This window comes from Ceratotherium simum, chromosome 2 (genome assembly GCF_057802395.1).
Source record: "Ceratotherium simum simum isolate JZ-2026a chromosome 2, ASM5780239v1, whole genome shotgun sequence".
Lineage (NCBI taxonomy): Eukaryota > Metazoa > Chordata > Mammalia > Perissodactyla > Rhinocerotidae > Ceratotherium > Ceratotherium simum.
In genome coordinates, this window is record NC_141901.1 from 88,181,518 (window position 1) to 88,206,982 (window position 25,465).

At 35.3% G+C, this 25,465-nt stretch overlaps 1 protein-coding gene across 1 annotated transcript in view; it reads left to right on the top strand.

Annotated features, from left to right (window-relative positions):
• Nucleotides 1–23,974, top strand: part of LRRIQ3 (leucine rich repeats and IQ motif containing 3) — a 182,879-nt gene extending 158,905 nt beyond the window's left edge. Inside the window, exons 7-8 of the mRNA XM_014788273.2 lie at nt 12,192–12,921; nt 21,685–23,974. Of these exons, the coding sequence (XP_014643759.2) occupies nt 12,192–12,921; nt 21,685–21,841 (887 nt within the window). The 3' untranslated portion in view covers nt 21,842–23,974. The remainder of the gene's footprint in view (nt 1–12,191; nt 12,922–21,684) is intronic.
• Nucleotides 23,975–25,465: the final 1,491 nt, after the last annotated feature.

Below are 25,465 nucleotides of genomic sequence, written 5' to 3' on the forward strand. Positions count from 1 at the left end.
TGGGTTCTCTATTCTGTTCCATTGGTCTATATGTCTGTCTTTCTACCAGTACCTTACTATTTTGACTACTGTATCTTTGTAATATATTTTGAAATCAAGGAGTGTGATGCCTGTAGCTTTGTTCTTTCTCAATATTGATTTAGCTATTTGTGGTCTTTTGTGGTTCCATATGAATTGTAGAATTATTTTTTCTATTTCTGTAAAGAATGCCATTGGGATTTTTATAGGTATTGCATTGAATTTGTAGATTGTTTTGGTTAGTATGGATATTTTAACAATATCAATTCTTCCAATTCACGAATATGAGATATCTTTCTATTTATTTGTGTCTTCATTTTCTTTTATCAATGTCTTAGTGTTTTCAGAGTACAGATCTCTCACCTGCTTGTAAAATTTAAGTATTATTTAAGTATTTCATTGTTTTGATGCTATTGTAAATGGGATTGTTTTCTTTTCCAGGTAGCTTGTTGTTAGTGTATAGAAATGCAACTGATTTTTGTTTGTTGATTTTGTATCCTACAAGTTTACCGAATTTATTATTTCTAACCATTTTTTGGGAGGAGGGCATCTTTAGAGTTTTCCAGATATAAGATCATGTCTTCTGCAAACAGGGACAATTTTACTTCTTCTTTTCTGATTTGGATGCTTTTTATATCTTTTTCTTGTATAAATACTCTGCCTGGGACTTCCAGTACTCTGTTGACCAGAAGTGGCATTCTTGTTTTGTTCCTGATATTAGAAGAAAAGTTTTCAGTTTTTCACCATTGAGTATGATATTAGCTGTGAGAGTTCATCACTACTAGACCTGCCTTACAAGAAATGCTAAAGAGAGTTCTTTAAGCTGAAAGAAAGGAAAGGTAAATAGCAACATGATAGACTATGTACTTCTAAAAAAGTACTAAGTTAGACATTTTAAGACATTGATAGAGACCTATCAAAAGGTTATTTGATAGCCCTTTATTATCTACCAAAACAGTATTAAAGAGCCTTTCATCATTTTGTGTTTTTGTACACTCCTTTCAGCTCTCTGCTTAAGAAACAGAAAAAAGAAAAAGAAACAGAGAAACTTTTGAGCGTTTTTGGACCCTGAGTTTTTAGGGAGAGGAGGGTGTGTTAGATACAAAAGAATTCCTTGCAACTGAGCTTCTGTTTCCAAATGTGGAGGTCTTTAGGCCGTTTTAAACAACATATGTTGGAATCGACATCATTGGTAGGCATGACATCCAATCATGGCTCCATTATTTCACTCAAGGATTGTTTATGGGCAGATCCCTGTCTATTTTTTGGTAACAACGTTTTTAAAAAAGCTAGCATGAATTTTGAATGGGAAGTAGTTTAGATTTTCATGTTATTTGCTTCATAGTTACAATTTGTTAAACATCTTTTTTTATAGTTAGGAGGCAGAAAGAATCACTAATTTTATGATGAGTGTTAAAGGGCTTCTGATCTATTAAGAATTCAACCAAGGGGTTTCTGAGAATACCCAGTTTTTGATCATGATTCTGATACCCTGCTCTGGCCTTTCAGACTAAATGTGCAACTAGAAGCTACTTTAATACCTTACTTTCTACAATGTTATGACTACTCTTTAAATCAATGGCCAGGTAATTGTTATTTCTAAGCCCATAATTCAAGAGGTCATTTCTAAGTTTTTTCCTGAAAATTAAAAAAAAAATGCTATGCAAAAGAAGAGTGTTAAATAGAATTATATAAATTATTTTCTTATATGACTCAGTAATTTGGATAACGGACTAATTCCATAGCAGTGTCAAGCAATGTTTGGAAAATAAGCATCCTTCTATCTCTAGGCATTTTCCTATAGTAACCTTGGGTCAGAGATACAGTACAAAAACTACCTCCTGTCTATTTTTCCTTTTCTATTTGAACTGTGATTTGACAGTTTATTTGCATTATTTTATGTCAATGCCCTTCATATCCGAAGATAATGCCCCTTATAGTATTGCTTGCCTTGTATACATAGATAGGTAACCTTCAGCCCTTTTCATTTGGATTATATTTATTGTCGATTCCCTAATTCACAGATGTGAATACCATTTTGGGGTCTATGTTACTGAAAAGTTTTTACTGGATAGCGAGCCACTCCAGATCATATAGAAGTGGCTTATATATCAGATTGCCAATCTACCTCACAGATTTGAACTTGTATATATGTGGCTTTGTGATTCTTCTTCTTGTCTTGTAATAATGTAAAAGAAGCAAGAAAAATGCCACTGATTCAAAGCTGTTATGCGTGTAGACCTTATACTTGCTTGTATAGAAAGTGCACTGTGCAACCTCCTAGCTTATTACAGTCACTGTTTTGGCCCTTGATGCTGTCAGCTGGATCTAATAAAGACTCTTGATGCCGTTGTCAGCTAAGACAAAGGAAAGGCGAAGCAAAAAGGCTATAGGAAAAATAAGCAGATGAAAAGTGTCAGAAAAAGAGAAAGGGAAAAGAAAGAATAAGCTAATGAGATGAGGAGAAAAGTACATATCAGCTATTTCAAATTGTTCATCCATCTGCTATACCTAAATCTTGTAGTGGGATTCTTGACTTTCTTGTAAAAAGACAAACTGTCTGAGAAAAGTAATATATTTAAAAGTATAACATCTATTTTTAAAATTCTAGTTTTGAGTATAAATATTCATATTCAATAAATAGTTGAATTTTTAAAATTGAGTACCAAAAATGCAGAACACTGTGCTAGCTGTAATAGAGGATACAAAGATATGACAGATTTCTTATCCTCCAAAAACTAAAATTTACCCAAGGAGTTAAGATGGGCAACCACAGCACAAGCAGACTTCTCTACAAACTATGAGTGGGTTTTATTCCACTGCTATAAGATAGTGCTTCCAAATATTTCCAGTCATGGCAAAAATCAATAATAATATTTGTAAAGTGTGCTGGGTTAAAATAGGAAAGAGTTGGTCATTAGTAGAAAATATATATATATATTTATATTCCATTTGTATTATTTAATTATAGTAATAAAAATAGAATATAAAATATTATATAAATTATCCAATATTGAATTTATATGAGGCTTCTAAATAAAGTCATTACAACTATTTCACTGATGAACTTGAGCTTGATTTCCATGAACATAAAATTTTTATATCAGGTGTAGATGTTTTAAAATATGTCCGCAAATCATTTGATACTCTTTCTTTCAAACACTGGAGGCTAATTCTCCTCCTCTTGTGGGGTGGACTTAGTGATTTACATATAATGAATAGAATATGGGAAAAGACATGGTATGGGACTCACAAGACATAAAAGATATTGTATCCTGCTCTGGGTTCTCTCTTTTAGATCACCTGACCTGGGGGAAGTCAGCTGCCATGTCAGAAGACACTTATAGCAGTTCTTTTTATATAATATATATATATATATATATTTTTTTTTTTTGCTGAAGAAGATTAGCTGTGAGCTAACATCTATTGCCCATCTTCCTCTTTTTTTGCTTAAGGAAGATTAGCCCTGAGCTAACATCTGTGCCAGTATTCCTCCACTTTATGGGTGGGTCGCCTCCACAGCATGGCTGATGAGGAGTGGTGTAGGTCCTTGCCTGGGATCTGAACCCGTGAACCTGGGCTGCTGAAGCGGAGTGTGCTCAACCACTACACCATGGGACTGGCCCCCCAAGCAGTTCTTTTAAAAAGCCCACAGGGCAAGGAACTGAGGGCTCTGCCAATAGCCAGTAAGGAACTTAGACCTCTGTCAATAGTCATGTGAATGAACCATCTTGGAATGGGATCCTCCAACTCCAGTCAAGCCTTTGGATGACTGCAACCTTGGCTGACATCTTGACTGTAACGTCATTGGGAAACTCTGAGCCACAACCACCCAGCTAATCTACTCTTGAATTTTTAACCCAAAGAAACTATGAAATAATAAATGTTTATTGTTTTAAAGCCTTTATGTTGTAGTTTGTTAAGTAGCAATAGGTAACTAATATACCAGATTTTAATGATAATCTTTTTTAAGTCTTCATAGTCTCCAAGAACAAATAACTTAGGCTGAGTAACTGATAAAAATATAAAATAGTTTTTATAGTCATTCAGACATTTTCAATAGTTGAAAGATTTTGTGCTAGAATTTTTCTCCCATTTCTTTCATTGACAAATGTAACATTTGCATGGGTGTGTGTGTGAAAATGTGAATGGACTTCAAATCTAATTGAGTTTTTATATCATCCTATATTTCAAAATAATGAGGAAACTCTAATTTACAGAAATGCAGCCACTCTGTTGCTAGGCAGAATATCATTAAAAATGTATAACAACCGAAAATGAATTGAAGTACCTGATATGCGTAGTCTGGATTTGAGAGCCCCCACCCCAGATCCGCTGCACCTTGGGGTATGTGCTGTGCCTTTTAAGCACCTACTTCATGAGTCTCTGGTCAATACTAAACAGCACCACACGCAATAACTGTTGGTTAAGTATATTTTCAAGTGATGGAATTCCTCCTGAGCCTCCCTCTGTTGCCCTGAATGTGGAATAGCGTGTAAGACCCCACTTGAACTCCAAAGGCTCTAGACGAAATTTATGGCAAAGGGGAGCCTAGAGGCTGTAGCAAGTCCACCCCTCACCAGGGTGATCAATGTCTCTGGGCACTCCCATTATTCATTAATAGCACACTAGTGTGTCACATCATACCTGTCAGAGAACTGTGCTTAGAAATTCAGAAAAGAGGGTATACCTTTTGTCTTAGTCTGCTCAGGCTTATGCAACAAAATACCAAAACTGGGTGGCTTAAAAAACAGAAATTTATTTTCTCACAGTTCTGGAGGCTGGAAGTCAAGTTCAGGGTGCCAGTATGGTCAGTTCTGGTGAGGCATCTCTCTCTGGCTTGTAGATGGCAACCATCTTGCTGTGTGCCATCATGGCCTTTTTTCAGTGTGTATGCATGGATAGATTGAGAAAGCAAGCTCTCTGGTGTCTCTTATTTTAAGGATACTAATCCTATTATCAGGATAATTTTATTATTCATTTTCTGCTCTATGTCCTCAGTTTTTTGTTTTTTTAATTGAGGGAATATTGGCTTATAACATTATATAAATTTCAGGTGTACATTATTATATTTTGACTTCTGTATAGACTGCATTGTGTCCAACACCAAAAGTCAAATTTCCATCTGTCACCATCCAAATGTTCCCCTTTACTGCTTTTGCCATCCCCCCATCCTTCCCGTCTGGTAACCAGCAATCTATTCTCCATATCTATGTGTATGTTTTCTTATCTTTTCTTATCTTCTTACGTGTGAAATCATATGGTAATTGTCTTTCTCCATCTGACTTATTTCGCTTAGCATAATACCCTCAACGTCCATCCATGTTGTTGCAAATGGCAAGATTTCATCTTTTTTATGGCTAAATAGTATTCCGTTGTGTATATATACCACATCTTCTTTATCCATTCATCTATTGATGGGCATTCAGGTTGCTTCCAAGTCTTAGCTATTGTGAATAATGCTGCAATGAACACAAGAGTGCATATATGTTTTTCAATTAGTGTTTTCTGTGTTCTTCCAATAAATACTCAGCAGTGGAATAGCTGGATCATATTGTATTTCCATTCCTAGTTTTTTGAGGAATCCTCATACTGTTTTCGACAGTGACTGCACTATCCACTTAACATTCCAACAGCAGTGTACGAGATTTCATCCTCTCCAACACTTGTTGTTTCTTGTCTTTTTAATAATATCTATTCTGACAGGGATGAGGTGATATCTTATTGTGGTTTTGATTTGCATTTCCCTAATAATTAGTGATGTTGAACATCTTTTCATATGCCTATTGGCCATCTGTATATCTTCTTTGGAAAAATGTCTGTTCATATCCTCTGCCCATTTATTGATCGAGTTTGTTTTTTGTTGTTGAGTTATATGAGTTCTTTATGTATTTTTGATATTAACACCTTATTGGATATATGATTTGCAAATATCTTCTCTCAATTGGTAGGTTGTCTTTTCATTTTGTTGATGGTTTTCTTTGCCATGCAGAAGCTTTTTAGTTTGATGTAGTCCCATTTGTTTATTTTCTCTTTTGTTTTCCTTGCCTGAAGAGACATGATATTAAAAAAGGTACTGCTAAGACTGATGTCAAAGAGCATACTGCCTAGGTTTTCTACTAGGAGTTTTATAGTTTCAGGTCTTACCTTCAAGTCTTTAATCCATTTTGAGTTAATTTTTGTGTATGGTGTAAGATAATGGTATACTTTCATAATTTGCATGTGGCTGTCCAGTTTTCCCAGTGTCATTTATTGAAGAGACTTTTTTTCCTCCACTGTATGGTCTTGGCTCCATTGTCGAAGATTAGCTGTTTGTAGATGTGTAGTTTTATTTCTGGGCTTTCAATTCTGTTCCATTGATCTGTGTGCCTGTTTTTCTGCCAGTATCAAGCTGTTCTGATTACTATACCTTTGTAGTATATTTTGAAATCAGGGAGTGTGATACCTCCAACTTCCTTCTTTTTTCTCAGTATTGCTTTGGCTATTCAGGGTATTTTGTTATTCCATATAATTTTTAGGATCATTTGTTCTAATTCTGTGAAAAACATCTTTGGAATTCTGATTGGGATTGCATTGAATCTGTAGATTGCATTAGATAAAATGAGCATTTTAGCTCTGTTAATTCTTCCAATTTATGTGCAGAGAATATCTTTCCTTTTCCTTGTTGTCTTTAATTTTTTTCAACAATGTCTTACAGTTTTCAGTGTACAGGTCTTTTAATTGTTGATTAAATTTATTCCTAGGTATTTTATTCTTTTTGCTGAGATTGTAAATGGGATTGTATCCTTGGTTTCTCTTTCTGCTATTCAGTTCATTTTTGCTATTCAGTTCAGTTCATTGTTAGTGTATAGAAACACAATTGATGTTTGTATATTGATTTTGTACTCTGCAATGTTACTGTATTTGTTAATTATTTATAAAAGTTTTTGGTGGATTCTTTAGGGTTTTCTATATATAAAATCATGTCATCTGCAAATAGTGACACTTTCACTTCTTCCCTTCCAATTTGGATCCTTTTTATTTCTTTTTCTTGTCTGATTGCTCTGGCTAGGATTTCCAATACTATGTTAAATAGGAGTGGTGAGAGTGGGCATCCTTGTCTGGTTCTCATTCTTAGAGGGATAGCTTTCAATTTTTCACCACTGAGGATGATATTAGCTGTGGGTTTGTCATATATGGCCTTTATTATGTTGAGGTACTTTCCTTCTATACCCATTTTATTCAGAGTTTTTATCATAAATGGGTGCTGTATCTTAAATGCTTTCTCTGCATGTGTTGAGATGATCATGTGATTTTTATTCTTCATTATGTTAATGTGGTATATCACATTCATTTGTGGATGTGGAACCATCCCTGTGTCCCTGGAATAAATCCCACCCGATCATGGTGTATGGACCTTTTCATGTATTGTTGTATTTGACTTGCTCTTATTTTATTGAGGATTTTTGCATCTATGTTCATCAGTGATATTGGCCTGTAAATTCCCTTTTATCAGAGTAATGTTGGCCTCATAAAATGAGTTAGGAAGCATCCCATCCTCTTCAATTTTGTGGCAGAGTTTGAGAAGGATAGGTATTAAGTCTTTGGAAGTTTGGTAGAATTCACCAGAGAAGACTGGACTTTTGGTTTGGGAGAGGTTTTTGATTATTGTTTCAATCTCTTTACTAGTAATTGGTCTATTCAGATTCTCTATTTCTTCCTGATTCAATTTTGGGAGACTATATGATTCTAAGAATTTATCCATTTCTGCTAGGTTATCCAATTTGTTGTCATATAGCTTTTCATAGTGTTCTCTTATAATCTTTTGTATTTCTGCAATATCTGTTATAATTTCTTCTCTTTCATTTCTGATTTTATTTATTTGAGCCTTCTCCCATTTTTCTTAGTGAGTCTAACTAAGGATTTGTCAATTTTGTTTATCTTTTCAAAGAACCAGCTCTTAATTTCATTGATCCTTTCTTGTCTTTTAAGTCTCTATTTCATTTATTTTTACTCTAATTTTTATTATTTCCCTCCTCCTATTGACTTTGGGCTTCATTTGTTCTTCTTTTTCTAGTTCTTTTAAGTGTAGTGTTAGATTGTTTATTTGAGATTTTTCTTGTTTCTTATTTAGGCCTGTATTGCTATAAACTTCCCTCTTAGTACTGCTTTTGCTGCATCCCATAGAGTTTAGTATGTTGTGTTTTCATTTTAATTTGTCTCCAGGTACTTTTTGATTTCTTCATTGATCCAATAGTTGTTTATTAGTGTTATTATTTAGTTTCCACATAGTTATGACTTTTCCAGGCTTCTTGTAGTTGATTTCTAGCTCCATACTATTGTAGTTGGAAAAGATGCTTGATATGACTTAAATTTCTTAAATTTATTGGGACTTGTTTTGTTTCCCAACATATGGTCTATCTTTGAGAATGTTCCATGTGCACTTCAGAAGAATATGTATTCTGCTGTTTTGGGATGCAATGTTGTATACATATCTGTTAATTCCATCTGGTCTAGTGTTTCATTTAAGGTCAATGTTTCCTTGTTGACTGTCTGGATGACCTATCCATTGATGTAAGTGGGGTGTTAAAATCCACTACTATTGTGTTGCTGTCAGTTTCTCCCCTTAGGTATGTTAATAGTTGCTTTATATACTTTGGTGCTTCTATGTTAGGTGCGTATATATAAATAAATGTTTTGTCTTCTTGGTAGATTGTCCCCTCTTGCTGTCTTTTTGGGCTTGATGTCTAATTTGTCTGAGATAAATATGGCTATGTCCACTTTCTTTTGGTTGCCATTTGCTTGGTGTATCATCTTCCAGCCTTTATTTTGAGTCTGTGTTTGGCTTTAGATCTGAGATGGGTCTCCTGGAGGCAGCATACTGTTGGATCTTGTTTTTTAATCCATCCTGCCATTCTTTGTCTTTTGATTGGTGAATTCATTCCATTTCCATTTAGGGTGATTATTGAAATATGAGGGCTTAATACTGACATTTTATCTTTTGTTTTCTGCTTGTTCTGTATTTCCATTGTTTCTTTTTCCTTGTATTTCTGTCTGCCATTTCAGTTTGGTGGTTTTCTGTGATGTGTTTCTCAGTTTCTTCTTCTTTCGTTTCTTGTGACTCTCCTCTAAATTTTTGTTTTTTGGTTACCTTTAGGTTTGTATGAACAAGGTCATAGATGAGATAGTCCTTTTTCTGCTGATAGCATCTTATCTCCATTTGCCTATGCAGGTTCTGTCTTTTTCATATTTCCCTTCTATGTTTTTGTTGTCACTAATTATCCCTTTTTGTATTGTGAGTTTGTTACCAAATTGAAATGGTTATAGTTATTTTTAATGCCTCCTTTCCCTTTAACCTTTATTTTATAATGAAGTGTTTATTATCCTATTCTGATATAGAGTTGCAGTTTTCTGATTCTATTGGTCTATTTATCACTTTGCCTAAATCTTTGTATACCTTTGCCTTTTTGTCTCAGGTAGGAGAGCTCTTTTCAAGATTTCTTGTAAGGTAGGTCTAGTGGCGATGAACTCCCTCAGCTTTTGTTTATCTGGGAAAGCCTTTATTTCTCCTTCATATCTGAAAGATACGTTTGCTGGATAGAATATTATTGGATCAAAGGTTTTATCTTTCAATATTTTGAATATATCATTCCACTCTCTCCTGGCCTGTTGAGTTTTTGCTGAGAAATCCACTGATAGCCTAAAAAGGGGGTTCCTTAGTAGGTTATTATTTTCTTCTCTCTGGCTGTTATTAATATTCCTTCTTTGTCAGTGACTTTTGACAGTTTTCATATAATATACCTTGAAGAAGATCTTTCTGCAATGAGATAATTAGGTGTCCTATTAGCTTCATGTACTTATATATTGTGTTCCTTTCCTGGATTTGGGAAGTTCTCAGCTATTATTTCTTTAAATAGGCTCTTTGCTCCCTTTTCCCCCTCTTTTCCTTCTGGGATACCCTTTATCCTTACGTTGCTTTTCCTAATTGAATCAGATATTTCTCATAGGATTTCTCCATTTTTTAAAAAATCTTAGTTCTCTATCCTTTTTCACCTGAATCATTTAGAGATTTCTGTCTCTAAATTCACTAATTCTCTCTTTCATATGGTTTAGTCTATTTTCAATGTTTTCTACTTTATTCTTTATCTCACGTATTGTGTTCTTCAGCTCCAGAATTTGTTTGGTTCTTTTTTAGAGTTTCAATGTCTTTGAGGAAGTACTCCTTCTGTTCATTAATTTTATTCCTGAGATCATTGAACTGTTTTTCTGAGTTTTCTTGTAACTTGAGTTTCTCTATAACAGCTATTTTGAATTTTCTGTCAGTTAGATGACAATCTTCCATGACTTCAAGTTTGGTTTCTGGAAAATTGTCATTTTCTTTTTGTGATACAGTGTTACTGTATTTTTTCATGGTGCTTGATGAATTGTTCCTCTGCCAGTGCATTTGCAATAGCAAACATATTTATTATTTGGGTAAAGCTTTGTTTACTTTGATTCTGAGCTGCTTTTGGTTGTGTTTGAGAGCCTGTGCTTCCCATCCTCCATTGCCTCTGTGAGAGGCATTGTCAGTGCTCTCCTTGTGCTGCTTGTGCCTCCAAGGTTGCTGGTGTCTTGCTGATTACAATATTGCTGCAGTCATGGGTGTTGCCACCATGGTCACTGGGCTGGTGAGCACCTCTGCTGCTTCTGGGGCTGCCTGGGTCACTCGTTTCCCCACTGTGAGGTGAGGAGGGGGAAAGTGGGGCAGGAGTTGGGTTCACGGGCACCTCCATCACATCTGAGTTTGTTGGGCCTGCAGTTCCTGCTGCTACAGGTGGTGGGACCAAAGTTGTGGGCACAACTGCACCTGAGGGGAGTACTGGAGTCATGGTCTCCACTGCTGCTGCTACCTGGTTCTCTGTAGGCTCTCCACAGGCTCGGGCACTGCTGCTCCTGGGTTTTCTGGGCATGCTGGCATCACCAGTATGGGAAGTACTGGCTTTGCAGATGTCATTTTCACTTCTGGATCGGCTGGAGTTGTGGGCAACACCGCCATGTGAGGAGGGGTATCTGGGTACCAGTGCTACTGGAGTTCCTGAAGCCTCTGGTCTCAGATGCTGGCACAATTCCTGGAACCTCAGGTCACGAGCACCACCACTGCTGCCAGGGGCCCAGGGTCTTATATGCTGCCCCTGCTGCTGGAAGGGTGGTGTCAGAGGTGCTGCCACTGGGGAATAAAAAGGGGAACAGGTCGTGGGCACTGCAGCAGTTCCTGAAGCCTCAGATTGCAGGCACCACCCGCCATGCTAGGGGAAAGACAGGGGCATGATCCACAAGTGCCACTTTGGTTTCTGCATTCTCCAGTCTCAGGTGCCAGCACGATTCCTAGAGCCTCAAGTCACCGGCACCACCACCACTGCCAGGGGTGTTGGGAACTTTGTTGCAGCCCTTGCTTCTAGGAGGGGCAGGGTCAAAGGCACCACTGCCACTGGAGGAGGGGGAAGAGGGTTGGTCACAGGTATCATAGTGGTTCCCAGACCCTCCGGTCGCAAGTGCATCAGCAGTTCCTGGTGCCTCCAGGAAAGTGGGCTGCCTGGGTTCTTGGAGCCTCTGTTTGTGGGCATTACCATAGTTCCTGGGGCCTCTGGTCACAGGTGTGGCCACAGTTCATGGAACCTCTGGTCTCAGAAGCTGCCACTGCTGCTCCCCTGTTTCTACTGCCTCCAAGAGGTCCAGTCCGTTCACCCTCAGATGTAGAGATGTATGGATCTCTCAGGCATTCTGGTGTGCTATGCAGAGTCCTTTGGTCTATGGATGTCCTACTGGTTGTAACTTAGAAGGGAGAGACAAAGGGAACAACTCACTCTGCCATGATGCTGACGTCACTTCTCATGTTTTGTTCCTTTTACCCCATCTTCAATTATTCAAATAATTTTTATAATCTATTTTAATTTATCTGTTGGGCATTATATATTTATTTTATCTAGGGATTATAATATAAATCCTTAACTTTGCACAATTTACTTAATATTGTACCACTTCACGTAGAATACAGAAAGGAGGCTAAGTGTCCCTCTAGGAAAAATGTTTCTTAATCAAGTAAATAAGAGGTTCTTGTCAACTTTATTAATGTAGCTTTCAAAATAATTGGGACAGAAAATAAACTGTGCTTAGCACTTGTATAATGTATTATATTTGTCTGCTCTGTGATGTAGGTCAGAAGGAGTTTAAAGATGAAACTGAGGATGAAGAATTGGATGCCAGTTTTAGGATATCAGTGTTCAATCTACCCATACATACTTCAGATTCACTGAAATATCCTTCAGTATTAAAAGAGAAGGAACAAGATACTTTTCCTATATATGCCCAGCCATTTTCTACCACTCATCCAAAACCAGTAATTAAAAAAAAAGATACACTGTTGGAAAGGAATGCAAGAAGAGAGTTTTTTACAACACACAGAGCTGGTATAAAACTCCAGACACTTTGTGATATTGATGAATATTACTCAGAAGAAAAGAAGCAGGAAAGCCATAAAAAAAACGTAACAGCTGTAACCAGGGCACAAGTTGCCCAGGAAAGAGTTAGCTTAACTGTTCAAGAAAACTTAAATAAGAAAAAATATGCTGCACAAAAACTAACTGCAAAAGATAATGAGACAATTCGGGACAGTTTACAACAACTTTTGCAGGACAGATTCAACTACCTTGAAAAAGTTAGAGAGAGGAGAGCCCTATTTCTAGAACAAAAAAAACAAAAGGCTGAAGAACGTTTATTAATTCAAAATTTAAATAATGAACTCACTCTTTTGACCAAAGGAATGATTAAAATGGACAGACTGAGAAAGAATCAGGCTGCTTTAAAAGAGAAACGTCTGATTGTTCAGCAAAAACTGGAAACGGAAAAATATCGAAAGGATTTACTGAAACAAATGAAGGAAATTAAGTAAGTACAGTTTTGATATAATACAAGCTTTTACATCAATTACCTGTGAATATTGCATACTAAATGTTGAGGTCTCATAAACAGTACTTTGTTTATAACATGATATATTCTACTTTGAAAAATAGAAATAACAACAAAAGGACAAATATGTGCTAATATATTACCAAAGATGAGACAACAAAACAACTCTATCTTCCCCACCTCCCCCATCCAACAAAACCTGCTTCTTAATTGATGTTTGTTCTTATCATGAAGGGCATCATTAGCCTCTTGACCAGTGCTAGAAACCTCAGTCTTTTACAACTCAGTCTCCCTCATTGCCAACATGTTTCCCTATTCATTTTACTTCTAAAAGGAGTCTCAGACTGATCCCTCCTTTTCAATCCCACTTCTATTCTAATTCAGACTCTCATAATCCCTCTAAAAATTTACATTATTCTTCCAATTGAGAGCTCCATCTCCATTCTCCATCTTTTCTTCAACCCATATCTGTTTTCCAGACTACAAACATCAACTGTCTATTAAAATTAAGTTCTGATCATGTCATTTTCTACTAAAGTCTGTTGATACCTTGCAATTGCCTGTAGAATAGAATCTAATCTCTTCTGAGCGGCATTCCTGACATCATGCCCTGTCCAGTCTATCTAGACCTATCTCACTAAAGTTTCTGCTATAGCCTCCTCCCTCTTTCCGTAATAGCACTCTTTGCTCCAAACAGACTAAATTATTCACCACTCCCTACCCAACTTTGGACTTATCCTTATAACATTACCGATAACTATCAAATATATACCCCACAAGGACACAACAAGCCTACAATGTTACTGTTGTCTACATATTATGCAGCACAAGCCTCTATGTTATTGTGCAAATTAGAATACTTTGGAGTATCAAATTGGTGAGCGGGTAGTGCCTGTGTGTGAAGGAAAAGGCACTCTCTTCTCCAGGGAGACACATCACTGGTGGCTGATGCTTGGCTAAGTGTGACCATATTTCACCCTTATTTGCCCCCATCCTTCAGTGCATGAACTGTAGAACCACTGACAGAATTCATCCTTTTATTATCCATCCTTTTACTAACCAACTGAAATGGAACATTCACTTTTAACCTCTCCCCAACGGCTCTGCCAGTCTAAATTAGTCTTTTTCATTTGGTGGTGCTCCCCTAGCACTTTCTTTAGATCTGAATTGTAGCAGTTATCACAAGAGGGCCCATATCAGCTTAGCTTGTGAAGTCCTGTATAAGATAATTTGGTCTATATTTCCATTTCAGTGGCTAGTACAGTACTTAGTTTCCAAAATCTATTCAATAATCATTTATTGAGGAAAATAGGTAAAAATCCCAGGTTTTAAATTAGCAATTAGTAAGCCCAATTAAGTCGTTTAATAGCCTCTGGGACGAGTGACTGTTTTTTATATATTTGTGTTCAATACTTAAGCCATTGGAATGAGAAACAATGCATTTTTTTTCTGAATGCTGTATAGTGAAGATCTATAATCAGAATTATTAAATGTATAGTAAAAATATAATTAACCAAGCTATGAAAGTAGCTTCACTAGTCATTAGAATAGGTATCTACCTTAGGACAAGTGCTTATTTCATGGCAATAAATTTGTCCTGCATATTTTTTTTTCTGTCCCTCTGTGATCATTGGCATTTCTAACTAAGGAGTATTTACTTCGATTCAAATCATTCAAATAGTAATTCACTTCAGCTCTTGAAGATGCCAGGTGATATGGGGACATAAAGATAATTTGGCTCCAAGAAACCGAAAATCTAGGTGGGAGATAAGTCATCAGGCAATAAGACTGCAAAAGTTAAATGATAATACAAGCAATAATATAAAAAACTATCAAGGGACAGAATGGAAATTTTCAGTTAAATGATACGTAATAAATAGGTGAGAGTAATATAGGAAACTTTCAAAGAGAAGGCTTAACTAAACATCAAAGTGTTAATTCATTTCAATTTTCCTCTATACTCTCGATCCTCTAAGAACTCACAGACCAGTGGCAAATATAAGCATGTGTTTGGATTATTACAAAAAGTAGAAGTAGGGAAATTGCAATTGTCAATTAGAATTTGGAAAAGCAGAGAGATGAGAGGAAAACATTATCAACAGAGGATGAGCAAAATTAGAAAGTTCAGAATAGGTAACGTGGGCATGAGGAAGGAGGTAGTGAATGTTGCCTACATATAGCAGAAGGTTTATGAAAGGGAGTAATTGAGGTGCGATTGCTCAGGAGACATTAAACAGGATTAGAAAGGTCCTCTAAATCTCAGACAGTGGCATGGTAAAGAATCCTACCAGAAAAAACAATGCATTTTAAACATACATTTTACTGCAGAATCTTCTTATCAAGAAATATCTCAGAACACTAATCCTCAAAATACACTTTGGACAAAGCTGTCTCAAACAAATCCAAAAAATTTTAAATTGTTCCATGATGAAGATTTTTTAATTTCCAATTAAATTTAGTGAGGAGGCTCTGAAGATTAGTATTGATTCAAAACAGTTTAACCTACATTTAGTAAATTTAAATTTCGTTAGTTGTCAAAGAATATTTTTTTATTGAGGTATACTTGTCATACTTGTCACTACATTAGTTTCAGGTGTACAATATAATCTTTTGATATTTGTATATATTGTGAAATGATCACTATAATAAGTCTAGTTAACATCTATCATCATATGTAGTTACAAAATATTTTTCTTGTGATGAGAACTTTTAAGATGTATTCTATCAGTAACTTGCAAATATGCAATACAGTACTATTAACTCTAGTCATCATACTTCACATCACATCCCCACGACTTATTTATTTTATAACTGGAAGTTTGTACCTTTTGACCCCCTTCACCCATTTCACCCACTCCCCACCTCTTGCCTCTGGCAACCACCTATCTGTTCTTTGTACCTATGAGCTCAGGTTTTTTGTTTGTTTGTTTTAGATTCTACATGTAAGTGAGATCATATAGTATTTGTCTTTCTCTGTCTGACTTATTTCACTTAGCGTAATGCCCTCAGGCTCCATCCATGTTTTTGCAAATGGCAAGATTTCCTTCTTTTTTATGGCTGAATAATATCCATTGTATATATACCACATATTCTTTATGAAGGATATTTTTTAAGAACATAAATCCATGACTCATACAAATATAAAATCAACATGTCGAAGATTTTATTTAACTCATTAATTAATGGAGGAATCAATAAGATATTATAACAGGTTTAAATAAGTATTCTAAGAGCATGCATATGTATAGGCAATCAGGAATGTCAAAATAAATTGCCATTATCCACTAAAATCAACTGCAACTCCATTAGACAAAATTCATTTACATTTCTACAGACAAGAATCATTTGCATTACTCACAGTTTTCCTCAATTTATAAAGTTGTAAAATAGTTCAAAGAGATTGAAAGACACAGATAACTCTGAAGGGTACACCAGACAGGACCCTCAGTCATTTTTTTTTATCCTTTCAAAGTCTTCAACACAATGTTTTCTGATATTAGATTGAAACTTATCAGCTACAGTTTTATCCTGGTGATATTTTAAGTGGCCAAACTATGTAAATATATCTAAGGCTTGTCTGAAAATACTTAGAGATCATTATAGCTGCTTATTTCATTTACATTTTTAAATGCTATCATTTAAAAAAATAGTTTGTACTGGAAAGGAGTGTAAATAAGAAGAAGAATGTATTTGCCTTTTCCCACTTATAAGCAATTTTTAAACTATTTACTGAGGTACTTTACGTAATATCTTTTTAAGTATGAAAAATATTTTATATTTATGTCCTCCAAAATTTAAAAACATTTTCCTTAATGTATACTTTATGTGTGTGTAAGAGATTTTTGGAAATAATTTTTCTAGAATTTAATAAAACAAATTTTGGAAAAGAGAATGAAAACTAGTTTGGTATATCAAAATACAAATTTAGTGCAAATCAATGTTGGAGAAATTTAATCAGCTTAGTTTTATTACAGCAAATTGAATGTCTGGCCATCATTAATTTGTAGAGGATCCAGAGTCAAGAGAGCTTCCTAATGTATCTTAACTGAATTATCTTCTCTTGAAAGCTGCTGCAAAGATATTATCCTTGAAAGCACACAGGAATGAGGCAATGTTCTAGTTATGTCGGTAATGTGTCCTAAAAGGCATTATTGAGTTTTATTATAAATGTTTTCAAATAAAGATTGAGTATCAACATGCTGAAAAGTGCTGTGACTCAAAAAAGTCAAGTCTGTCTAGAGATTTTCAATTCTTTTTCTGCTGGTTGATTCTTTATTAACGTATCAAATACTTGACCTAAAAGCATTCTGATGAATCTTAATAACTAGTGGAGTCATTACTGAGAAGGTAGCTCCCTGATAGGCCGTGGAATGAGGAAGAATGAAAGAAGAAAGGGGAACTACAAAACTCTAGGAAGTTGATAAAATACCAAGCAGGGGTATTTAAGAATGAATTAAAAACAGACTTTGAAATGAAAGAATTTATATATCAGGTAAAAGCTGGCCATGCATTTCCCAAAATATTCTTGTCCATACTCTGAAAAAGTGATGACACTGCTCAGGGCAGAACAGAAGGGTGTCCATTTTGAAGTAGAGTATCAGTTAGCTTCGAAGATCTGGCACATTAGGCGGTTATCCAATTACATCGTCTTCTACTTGTCCTTATTTTGGTCATCAATTGACCTTCTAGACTATCCTCTTCATTCACTGTGGTCTTTGTATCCTGATTTATAAAGCTTTTCTCCATCCAACTTCTGCCATAATCACAATTAACTTCTAAATTTATAAGAACAACCTTCCCAATTGCCTAACCTAAACATTTTTGGATCCCAACAACCTTTAAACTCATTTTCATAGACATATAAAAGTGCCATCTTGCAACTGCCTCACTTGGAACTGTCCCACCTCTTAAATTTTAAACTCTTGTATACTTATTTATGGCTAAAATCTCCTATCTTTTCAACTCTTTTCTTCCTTTGCTTTCCCCACATTTATTCTTCAAATATATTGTGACACTCATCTCTCAAATAACATTCCTTATAGACTTCTTTTCATTTATAGTGGGGCCTCCAATGTTCTTCAATTCAATTATTCTTTTATCCACTCCATCTAGTGTCTCTGAAGTCCTTTCTTTTCATTGCCTCCACCATAGTAACCACCCCAACCCCTACCTTGGAATAATCCAACTATCTATCTTTACTTCTTGTATTCAGGTAAAAATGGCTAGAATTGATCATTGACTTGTAGATTTATGCTGATGTTAATTGCATGGTCTCTGACTTTAGCTGTTCCCTCAGGTGCTTGCTCTTTCTCTTATTATCTACAAAAGTGATGTCAACCTTCATCAACTATAGAGCTTCCTATCCAAACATCACCTCTGACCTCTCCTTTTCAGCAAGCCAATTTATCTGTTTCCCAAAGAAATTTTAGCCCTTCAAGCTTGACTTTATTCAATTTTCTATATCCGTATTTATAAAATTCTACATATCCTATATTTATCCTCACTTCTTTTTCTACTATCTCAGGATTAGTTTCCCATTTTCCTATTAAAAGCTCATAATCCTTCTGCTTATGCTCTTAGAATGCTTGAAATTGGGTAATGCAAGGCCTCTGCACTAGGCAGAATTATGGACCCCAAGATGATATCATGCCCTGATCCCTAGGACTATAAATATGATAAGATACCACGCTCATGAATATACTATTTTACATGGCAAAATGGACTCTGCACATGTAATTCAGGGTACTAATTTGTTGACCTTAAAATAAGGAGATTATCCTGGATTATTCAGGTTGGCCCAATGTGTATAACATGAGCCTTTAAATGCAGAGGCAGAAGAGAAAGTCAGACGCAAAGTAGGAGGATTTGATGTGACATTGCTAACTTGAAGATGAAGGGGGTTATGTGGAAAGAGTGAGAAGAAAATGAATTCTAACAACAACCAACAATCTTGGAAAGAGGACCTCAAGATCTGGATGAGAACCACAGCCCTGGCTGACTCTTTGATTTCAGCCTTGTGAGAACCTAAGCAGAAAACCGGACTGAGCCATATTGTGCCTGGACTTCTTACCCATGGAAATTATGAGATAATAAATGATTATTGTTGTAAACCACTACATTTATGATAATTTGTTACATGGCAATAGGAAATACGTACTCTAACTTTGTTCTTCCGTTTCCAAGATTGCTTTGGTTATTCCAGGACCTTTGCATTTCCATATAAATTTAAGTTTTGATAAATTCAAAATACCTAAATTTAATACATTTAAAATATTAATCTAAATTTAATCTTATATGTTTAAAACAAATTTAAATGTTAATTTCTATCCAAAAGGCTCTTGGCATATTAATTTGGATTATATTGAACCTCTAGATAAATTTGGGGAGAATTGACATCTTAATAGAATTGTCTTCCAATTGTTGAACATAGTATAACTCTCCATTAATTTAGGTCTTCTTTAATTGTTTTGACAATATTTTAGCATTTTCAGGTGTGGGCCTTGTGTATCTTTTGTTAAACTTATGTCCAAGTATTTTATGTTTTTTTTGATAGTATTGTAACTGGAATTTCTTTTTTAATTTCATTCTCCAACTGTTTGATCCTGGCAAATATAAATACAATAGATTATTGTGTTTCTCAATCTTCAATTCTTTTAAACAGTTGGGTTTTGTTTTACATTTTGTTCACAGTTTATAATTGTTATCTGTAGGGGGGCTATTTCAGTACATTTGTTAGACTCTGCTACGCGTCCAGAGATGACTACTCTCCAGAGCTCAACTCAAAATAGTTTTAGCTAATTTTCATTGAGTGAGTATTAAGTGCCAGGCATTCCTCAAAAGATTTTAAATGTATTAGCTCATTTACTCCTTACTAAACCCTATGATTTGGATTGTCCCTTCTGAAAGATGAAGAAAATGTTGCATACAAAGCTTAAATAACTTGTCCAAAATCACACAATCAACAAGTTGCAGATCTGGGTTTCAAACCCTAGCACAAAGGCTTTACTCCCTGTACTCTTAACCGTAAGCCATTGCCTCTCCATATTCAACTCCCTAGGCATCACCACATGGATAGGCAGGCTCTTTAAACTCAATATTACCAAAGCAGAACTCCAATCTTTCTCCCCATCTGGATGCTCTTCCTACATTTCTTATCCTGATGAATGACACTATAATCTGTCCAGTAAAGGAAGTATTAAATGTCAGACACTCCTCTAAGGATTTTAAATGTATTGACTTAGTTAGTCATTTACTAAACCCTGTGAGTTGGATTACCCCTTTTTAAAGATGAAGAAAATGAGGTAGAGAGAACCTGAATAACTTGTCCAAAATCACATATTCAATAAGTTGCAGACTTTCTAGGCTTAGGCCTCTTTTCCACTCCCCAAGTTCCGATTTCTGAGTATACCTAAATACAAATAGAGGGCTCCATGATCAGGTCTAAGTCTGTTTCTCCAGGCTTATCCGCTCAACTGGTCCCCTTACCAGAACTGTATGACCTGGACAATTATACTGTTGACACTTCTTGGAGCATGCCAAGCTGTGCTACTTTCTCCACCTTTATTTTAGCTGTTCATGCTATATAAACAAACATGCATGAACAAAATATTCTTCCCCTCCACTTTCTGCCTGGAAAATACACATCTGTCAAGACTAAGTTCAAAGATTATTTCAACTCTGAAGCCTTTCCTGTCTTTCTTCTCTCTGTTCTCCAGGTTATATTTGCTAATTTTTTCATCATACATCACTCTGTCTTATTACACAGTGCTTTCATTATGATACTATAATATTTTATTTATGTGTTCATAAACCTTTATTTCTCTTTACTTTCTATTAGCTCTTCATAGTCATATCATGTCATATTTTTCTTTATGTTTTCAGCATCTAGGGATAGTGCCAAGCATTATAATACATAACTATTGAATGAATGAAGATGAATGAATGAATTTGCCTAAGGCCCATAACATTTCTCAGGTTTGACAGAGTAACCTGGTTCACCTTTCTCTTAGTTAGAGTCTGTCTTAGTCTGCTAGGGCTGCCATAACAAAATACCACAGACTGGGTGGCTTAAACAACAGAAATTTATTTTCTCACAGCTTTGGAGGCTGAAAGTCCACGATCAAGGTGTTGCCAGGTTTGGTTTCTCCTGAGGCCCTTTTCCTTGGCTTAAAGGTGGCTGCCTTTTAACTGTGTCCTCACATGGAGTTTGTTCTCTGTGTGCACATCCTTGGTGTCTCTTCATCTTCTTATAAGGACACTACTCACATTGGGTTAGGGCCTACCCATATGATCTCATTTAAATTTCATTATCTCTTCCAGGCTCTATTTCCAAATATAGTCACTTTCTAAGGTACTGGGGGTTAGAACTTCAACATATGAATTTGGGGGGTGTGGGAGGGGACACAGTTTAGTCCATAACAGAGTCCTAGAAAAGCTAAGATTAGTGAAGCTTAAGTATAAGTTCAGCAAATCATGGCATAGTCTGGTTTAGATGCCTCTCTAGGAGTCTAAACCAGAGTTCGGGAGAATTGTGTTACAGCCAATAGAAATCTTAGTAATATTAGCCCAACATAAATATTATTGAATGAAATAATAAAATTCTATGCAATAAGTGGAGTTCTATCTTTTTTCCATTTGTATATATCTATTTTGAAAACATCTAATTATCATTAATGATCTGATTGATATGGTTTTAGTCATTTAAAAGTATCTCATTCTATTACCTTTCTTTTTACCTCTTAGGGCTCAAGAAACATATAAAAGACACCGTGAAGAAAAATTTGTTATGGATATGATTGCCTTTCAAAAAGCTTGTGAAAGATTCCAAGATGCTAAAACACAAGTTGCAATTGTGAAAACGAATTTAGTCTTTAAAGTTCCGAAAGGAATGACAAGATGAACCAATGTCAGATCACATCCTGTGGTCATTTCGAATTATGACCACTATTTTTAGTTAAAAGACTTTGAAATAATACTATGAAAGAGGAAATACTCCATGTCACAAGATGGATTTGTATATAAATCTTATAAAAAGTGTAAAGAATAATTAAATGTTTCTCTTGTTGATCATAATTTAACTGAAATCAAATTGACTTGGCACCCCCAAAAGGTTCCTTATATATCCAGATGTCCAAGGAACAATTAAAACTGATTTTATTTATTGCAGGTAGGAAATATTGCAAAGGCATTGCTTATCCTGAGTATAGCAATTCATAACATATTTTCAGTTTTTCTGGCAACCTTAGCTTAGTAATTTCTGCCCCAGCTGCTGACTTTATTATTAAGACACTGTATACTTTGATTAGTTTCATTACCTGCTTTCAGATATTTAATTATATTTCCTGTTTATTTGTTAAAACAATTTCTCAATTTATTTTTTCAAAATAAGTGTTTCACTGTTATATCAGGGATTCATGCTCTTATAAAAATTCAGAAAGTATAAAATATAAAAGGAAAACTAAACCTTCCTATTAACTTCTTTGGAGATTGTAATATTTTTGTATATTGACATTCCATGTGTTTGCTGTTTGTATATATGTGGGGGCAGAGAGGAGAGAGAGAGAAGGTACATGTAATTATATAATTATGACCATAAAGTCATAACATAAGGTACACAGAAAGGGTATATGCTAATTTTAAGTCTATTTAATACAGATTCGTGGTGTAAAATTTATTAAAGAACAATGTAAAAAAAGATATAAAAATGTTTTGAAAATTTAAGTCAATTTTCAATAGTGTTTTCATATATCTAGAAAGATAAATGTCTCACTATGATTACGACATTGCTCACAATACAATGTAGCTAATGCAGTTCAAAATTTCTCTTTAATACTTACCAGTTATAAGTGCAAGTTTTTAAAAGTGTTTCTTTTTAAAATTCTCTAATTTTATCAGTCTATGGTAAATTTCCAAAAATGAAGTATTTTACAACAGCAGTTATTCAGTTGTGCTTCTATGATGGACCACTAGAAAATGCTGGTAGTATTTTCCTAATTTCCTGTTTAAATCCTTGGCACCAGGTCTTACTTTCCTGTTAATACACATACAACTAATGAGCAAATCATTAGTTTTGGTATTGGTATGTGGTATTTCTAATTATTCTTCAAAAAGAATAAAAGGAGATACTGTGTGGTGGTGAAAAGCATGACAGATGTAGGTTCTCATAACAAGTTAGATAATTTCTCTATTACCCTAGTTTTCAGTTCTGTATTTGGAAATAATACATACCTTTTTTGGAATTTAATGAAAATAATAATCCATGTCATATAGTTTTGTTATGAGACTTAAATGATAAAAACACATAAAGCAACACAATGCATTCTGCAGAGTAAGCAGTTAATAAGGGTAAGTGTGTAGAAGTGGAGGCAGAAGACTTCTCTGTGTAGTTATAGGAGAATTTGCCAACTATCTATGTAAGATTTTAGTGATACTGTCAAGGAACAGCAGAATTTTTTGTGTGATATATTTGAATATAATTAATTTATTTAATCAATACATTTATTGAATGTTTCTTGCCCTTTCTCTTTGCACCTATTCCATACTACAGACTTTTATAGTCTTTATCACATGACAGGTAATCAGTAATTTCTTTTATTATTTTCACCCAACTATAAACTTCTTGAAGGCAAAGACTATTTTACTCATCTCTGTGTTTCTATTACTTTGTACTAAGGCAGATATATTACACACAATACTTTTTCTGTTTATAGCTCTCTTTTCCCATTTATGTGCTGTCTCAGGTCAATCTCATGACCTTTACTGCCACTTACTGTTTATGTTTTGAAGAATTAAAAATATGTATCTCTAGGTCATACATTTAGTCTTAATATGTCTCCTATATTTCCAAATGCATGCTAGACATCTCTACGTAGAAGGCTTAAGGTTTTTTAAAAATCATACATTAAAATGGAATTCATTATTATTTTTTTTACTATTTTCCCCCTCCTCAATCTTGCTTCTCCTTCTGTGTTCCCAAACTCCCATAGATTCATAACCATCTAAATGGTCTCTCATATTAAAAATTTAGAAGACATTCTTGACTCCTTTCTTTTACCCCACCACATCTTATGAAGTATGAAGCCTTGTAAATTCTATCTGCAGAAGGTCTCTGTGACAGAGACTGGCTAGCTTTTCATCAAACCTATCTTTTATTTCTTTAGGACACAATTAGTCTATATTTCCCAGCTTCCCTTGCACAGTTAGTTGAGGCACAGGACTGAATTCTGGCAGATGGAATCTGGCTAAAAGTGATTGGCAGCCCTTCCAGATACATACCATGTCTTTCCTCTTCTTTAGCCACCTTGGAAAACACATGTTAAAAAGGGCTGAGTCACAAGATGAAAAGAGCCCGGGTTCCTGAATCACTGCTTATGGTGTGATCAAGAACACCTATTTTGTTCCTTACACTATCCAAAAAATATTCAATTATATTAAGGGCTTTGTAACTTCATCAATTATATTAGGCCAGCAGCTAATAGTGATTTAACCATTAGAGAACTTGGTACCAAAAGTAAGAGTGCTGACATCACAAAATCTCCACATATGTGCTGATGGCTTTCCTGGGAAGTGAGGAAACTAATATTGAGGACAAAAATATGGAGACTCAGGTCTACCGATGGTGTAGCCCAGGGGTTGGCAAACTTTTCACTAAGCAACAGATAGTAAATATTTTAGGCTTTGTGGGCTATACAGTGTCTATTGCAACTACTCAATTCCATTGCTGTAGCACAAAAACAGCCGTAGATAAGATGTAAACAAATGACTGTGACTGCATTGCAATAAAACTTTATTTACAAAAACAAGAGACTGGCTAGATTTGGCCTATGGGCCATAGTTTTCCAACCCTTGACATAGATATTTAGACTTGTAATTTTTTAGAACTTATACATGCAAGGGTGCTAGGTCCTCTCTTCTAAGCTAATACAAATCTTAAACACAGCAAATTTCTCAAATAAATAACTGCTTATAACCTTATACTAATAAAGACACCCTAAAGTGTTGTTGCAGCCAGCCCTTGTGGTCTAGTAGTTAAGATTCCGTACTTTCACTGCCATCTCCTGGGTTTGTTTCTTGGTCAGGGAACCACACCACCCATCTGTCAGTTGTCATACTGTGGTGGCTACGTATTGCTGTTATGCTGAAAGCTATGCCACCAGTATTTCAAATACCAGCAGGGTCACCCATGGTGGACAGGTTTCAGTGCGGCTTGCAGACTAGACAGATGAGGAAGAAGGACCTGGCCACCCACTTCCAAAACAATTGTCCATGAAAACCCTATGAATAGCAGCAGAGCATTGTCTGCGATAGCACCAGAAGCTGAGATGGCTCATAAAGACTGGGCAGGGTTCTGCTCTGCTGTCCTCAGGGTTCCTAGGAATCAGAATCAACTTGAGGGTACTAACAACAAAAGTGTTGTTGCAGATTAAAATAAATTTGTTTCACATGCTAGTAATACTGAAGTGTTTCAAAATAAATCACCATTAAAAACTATACATAAATGCCAAGACAGAATTTGCTTAAAAAG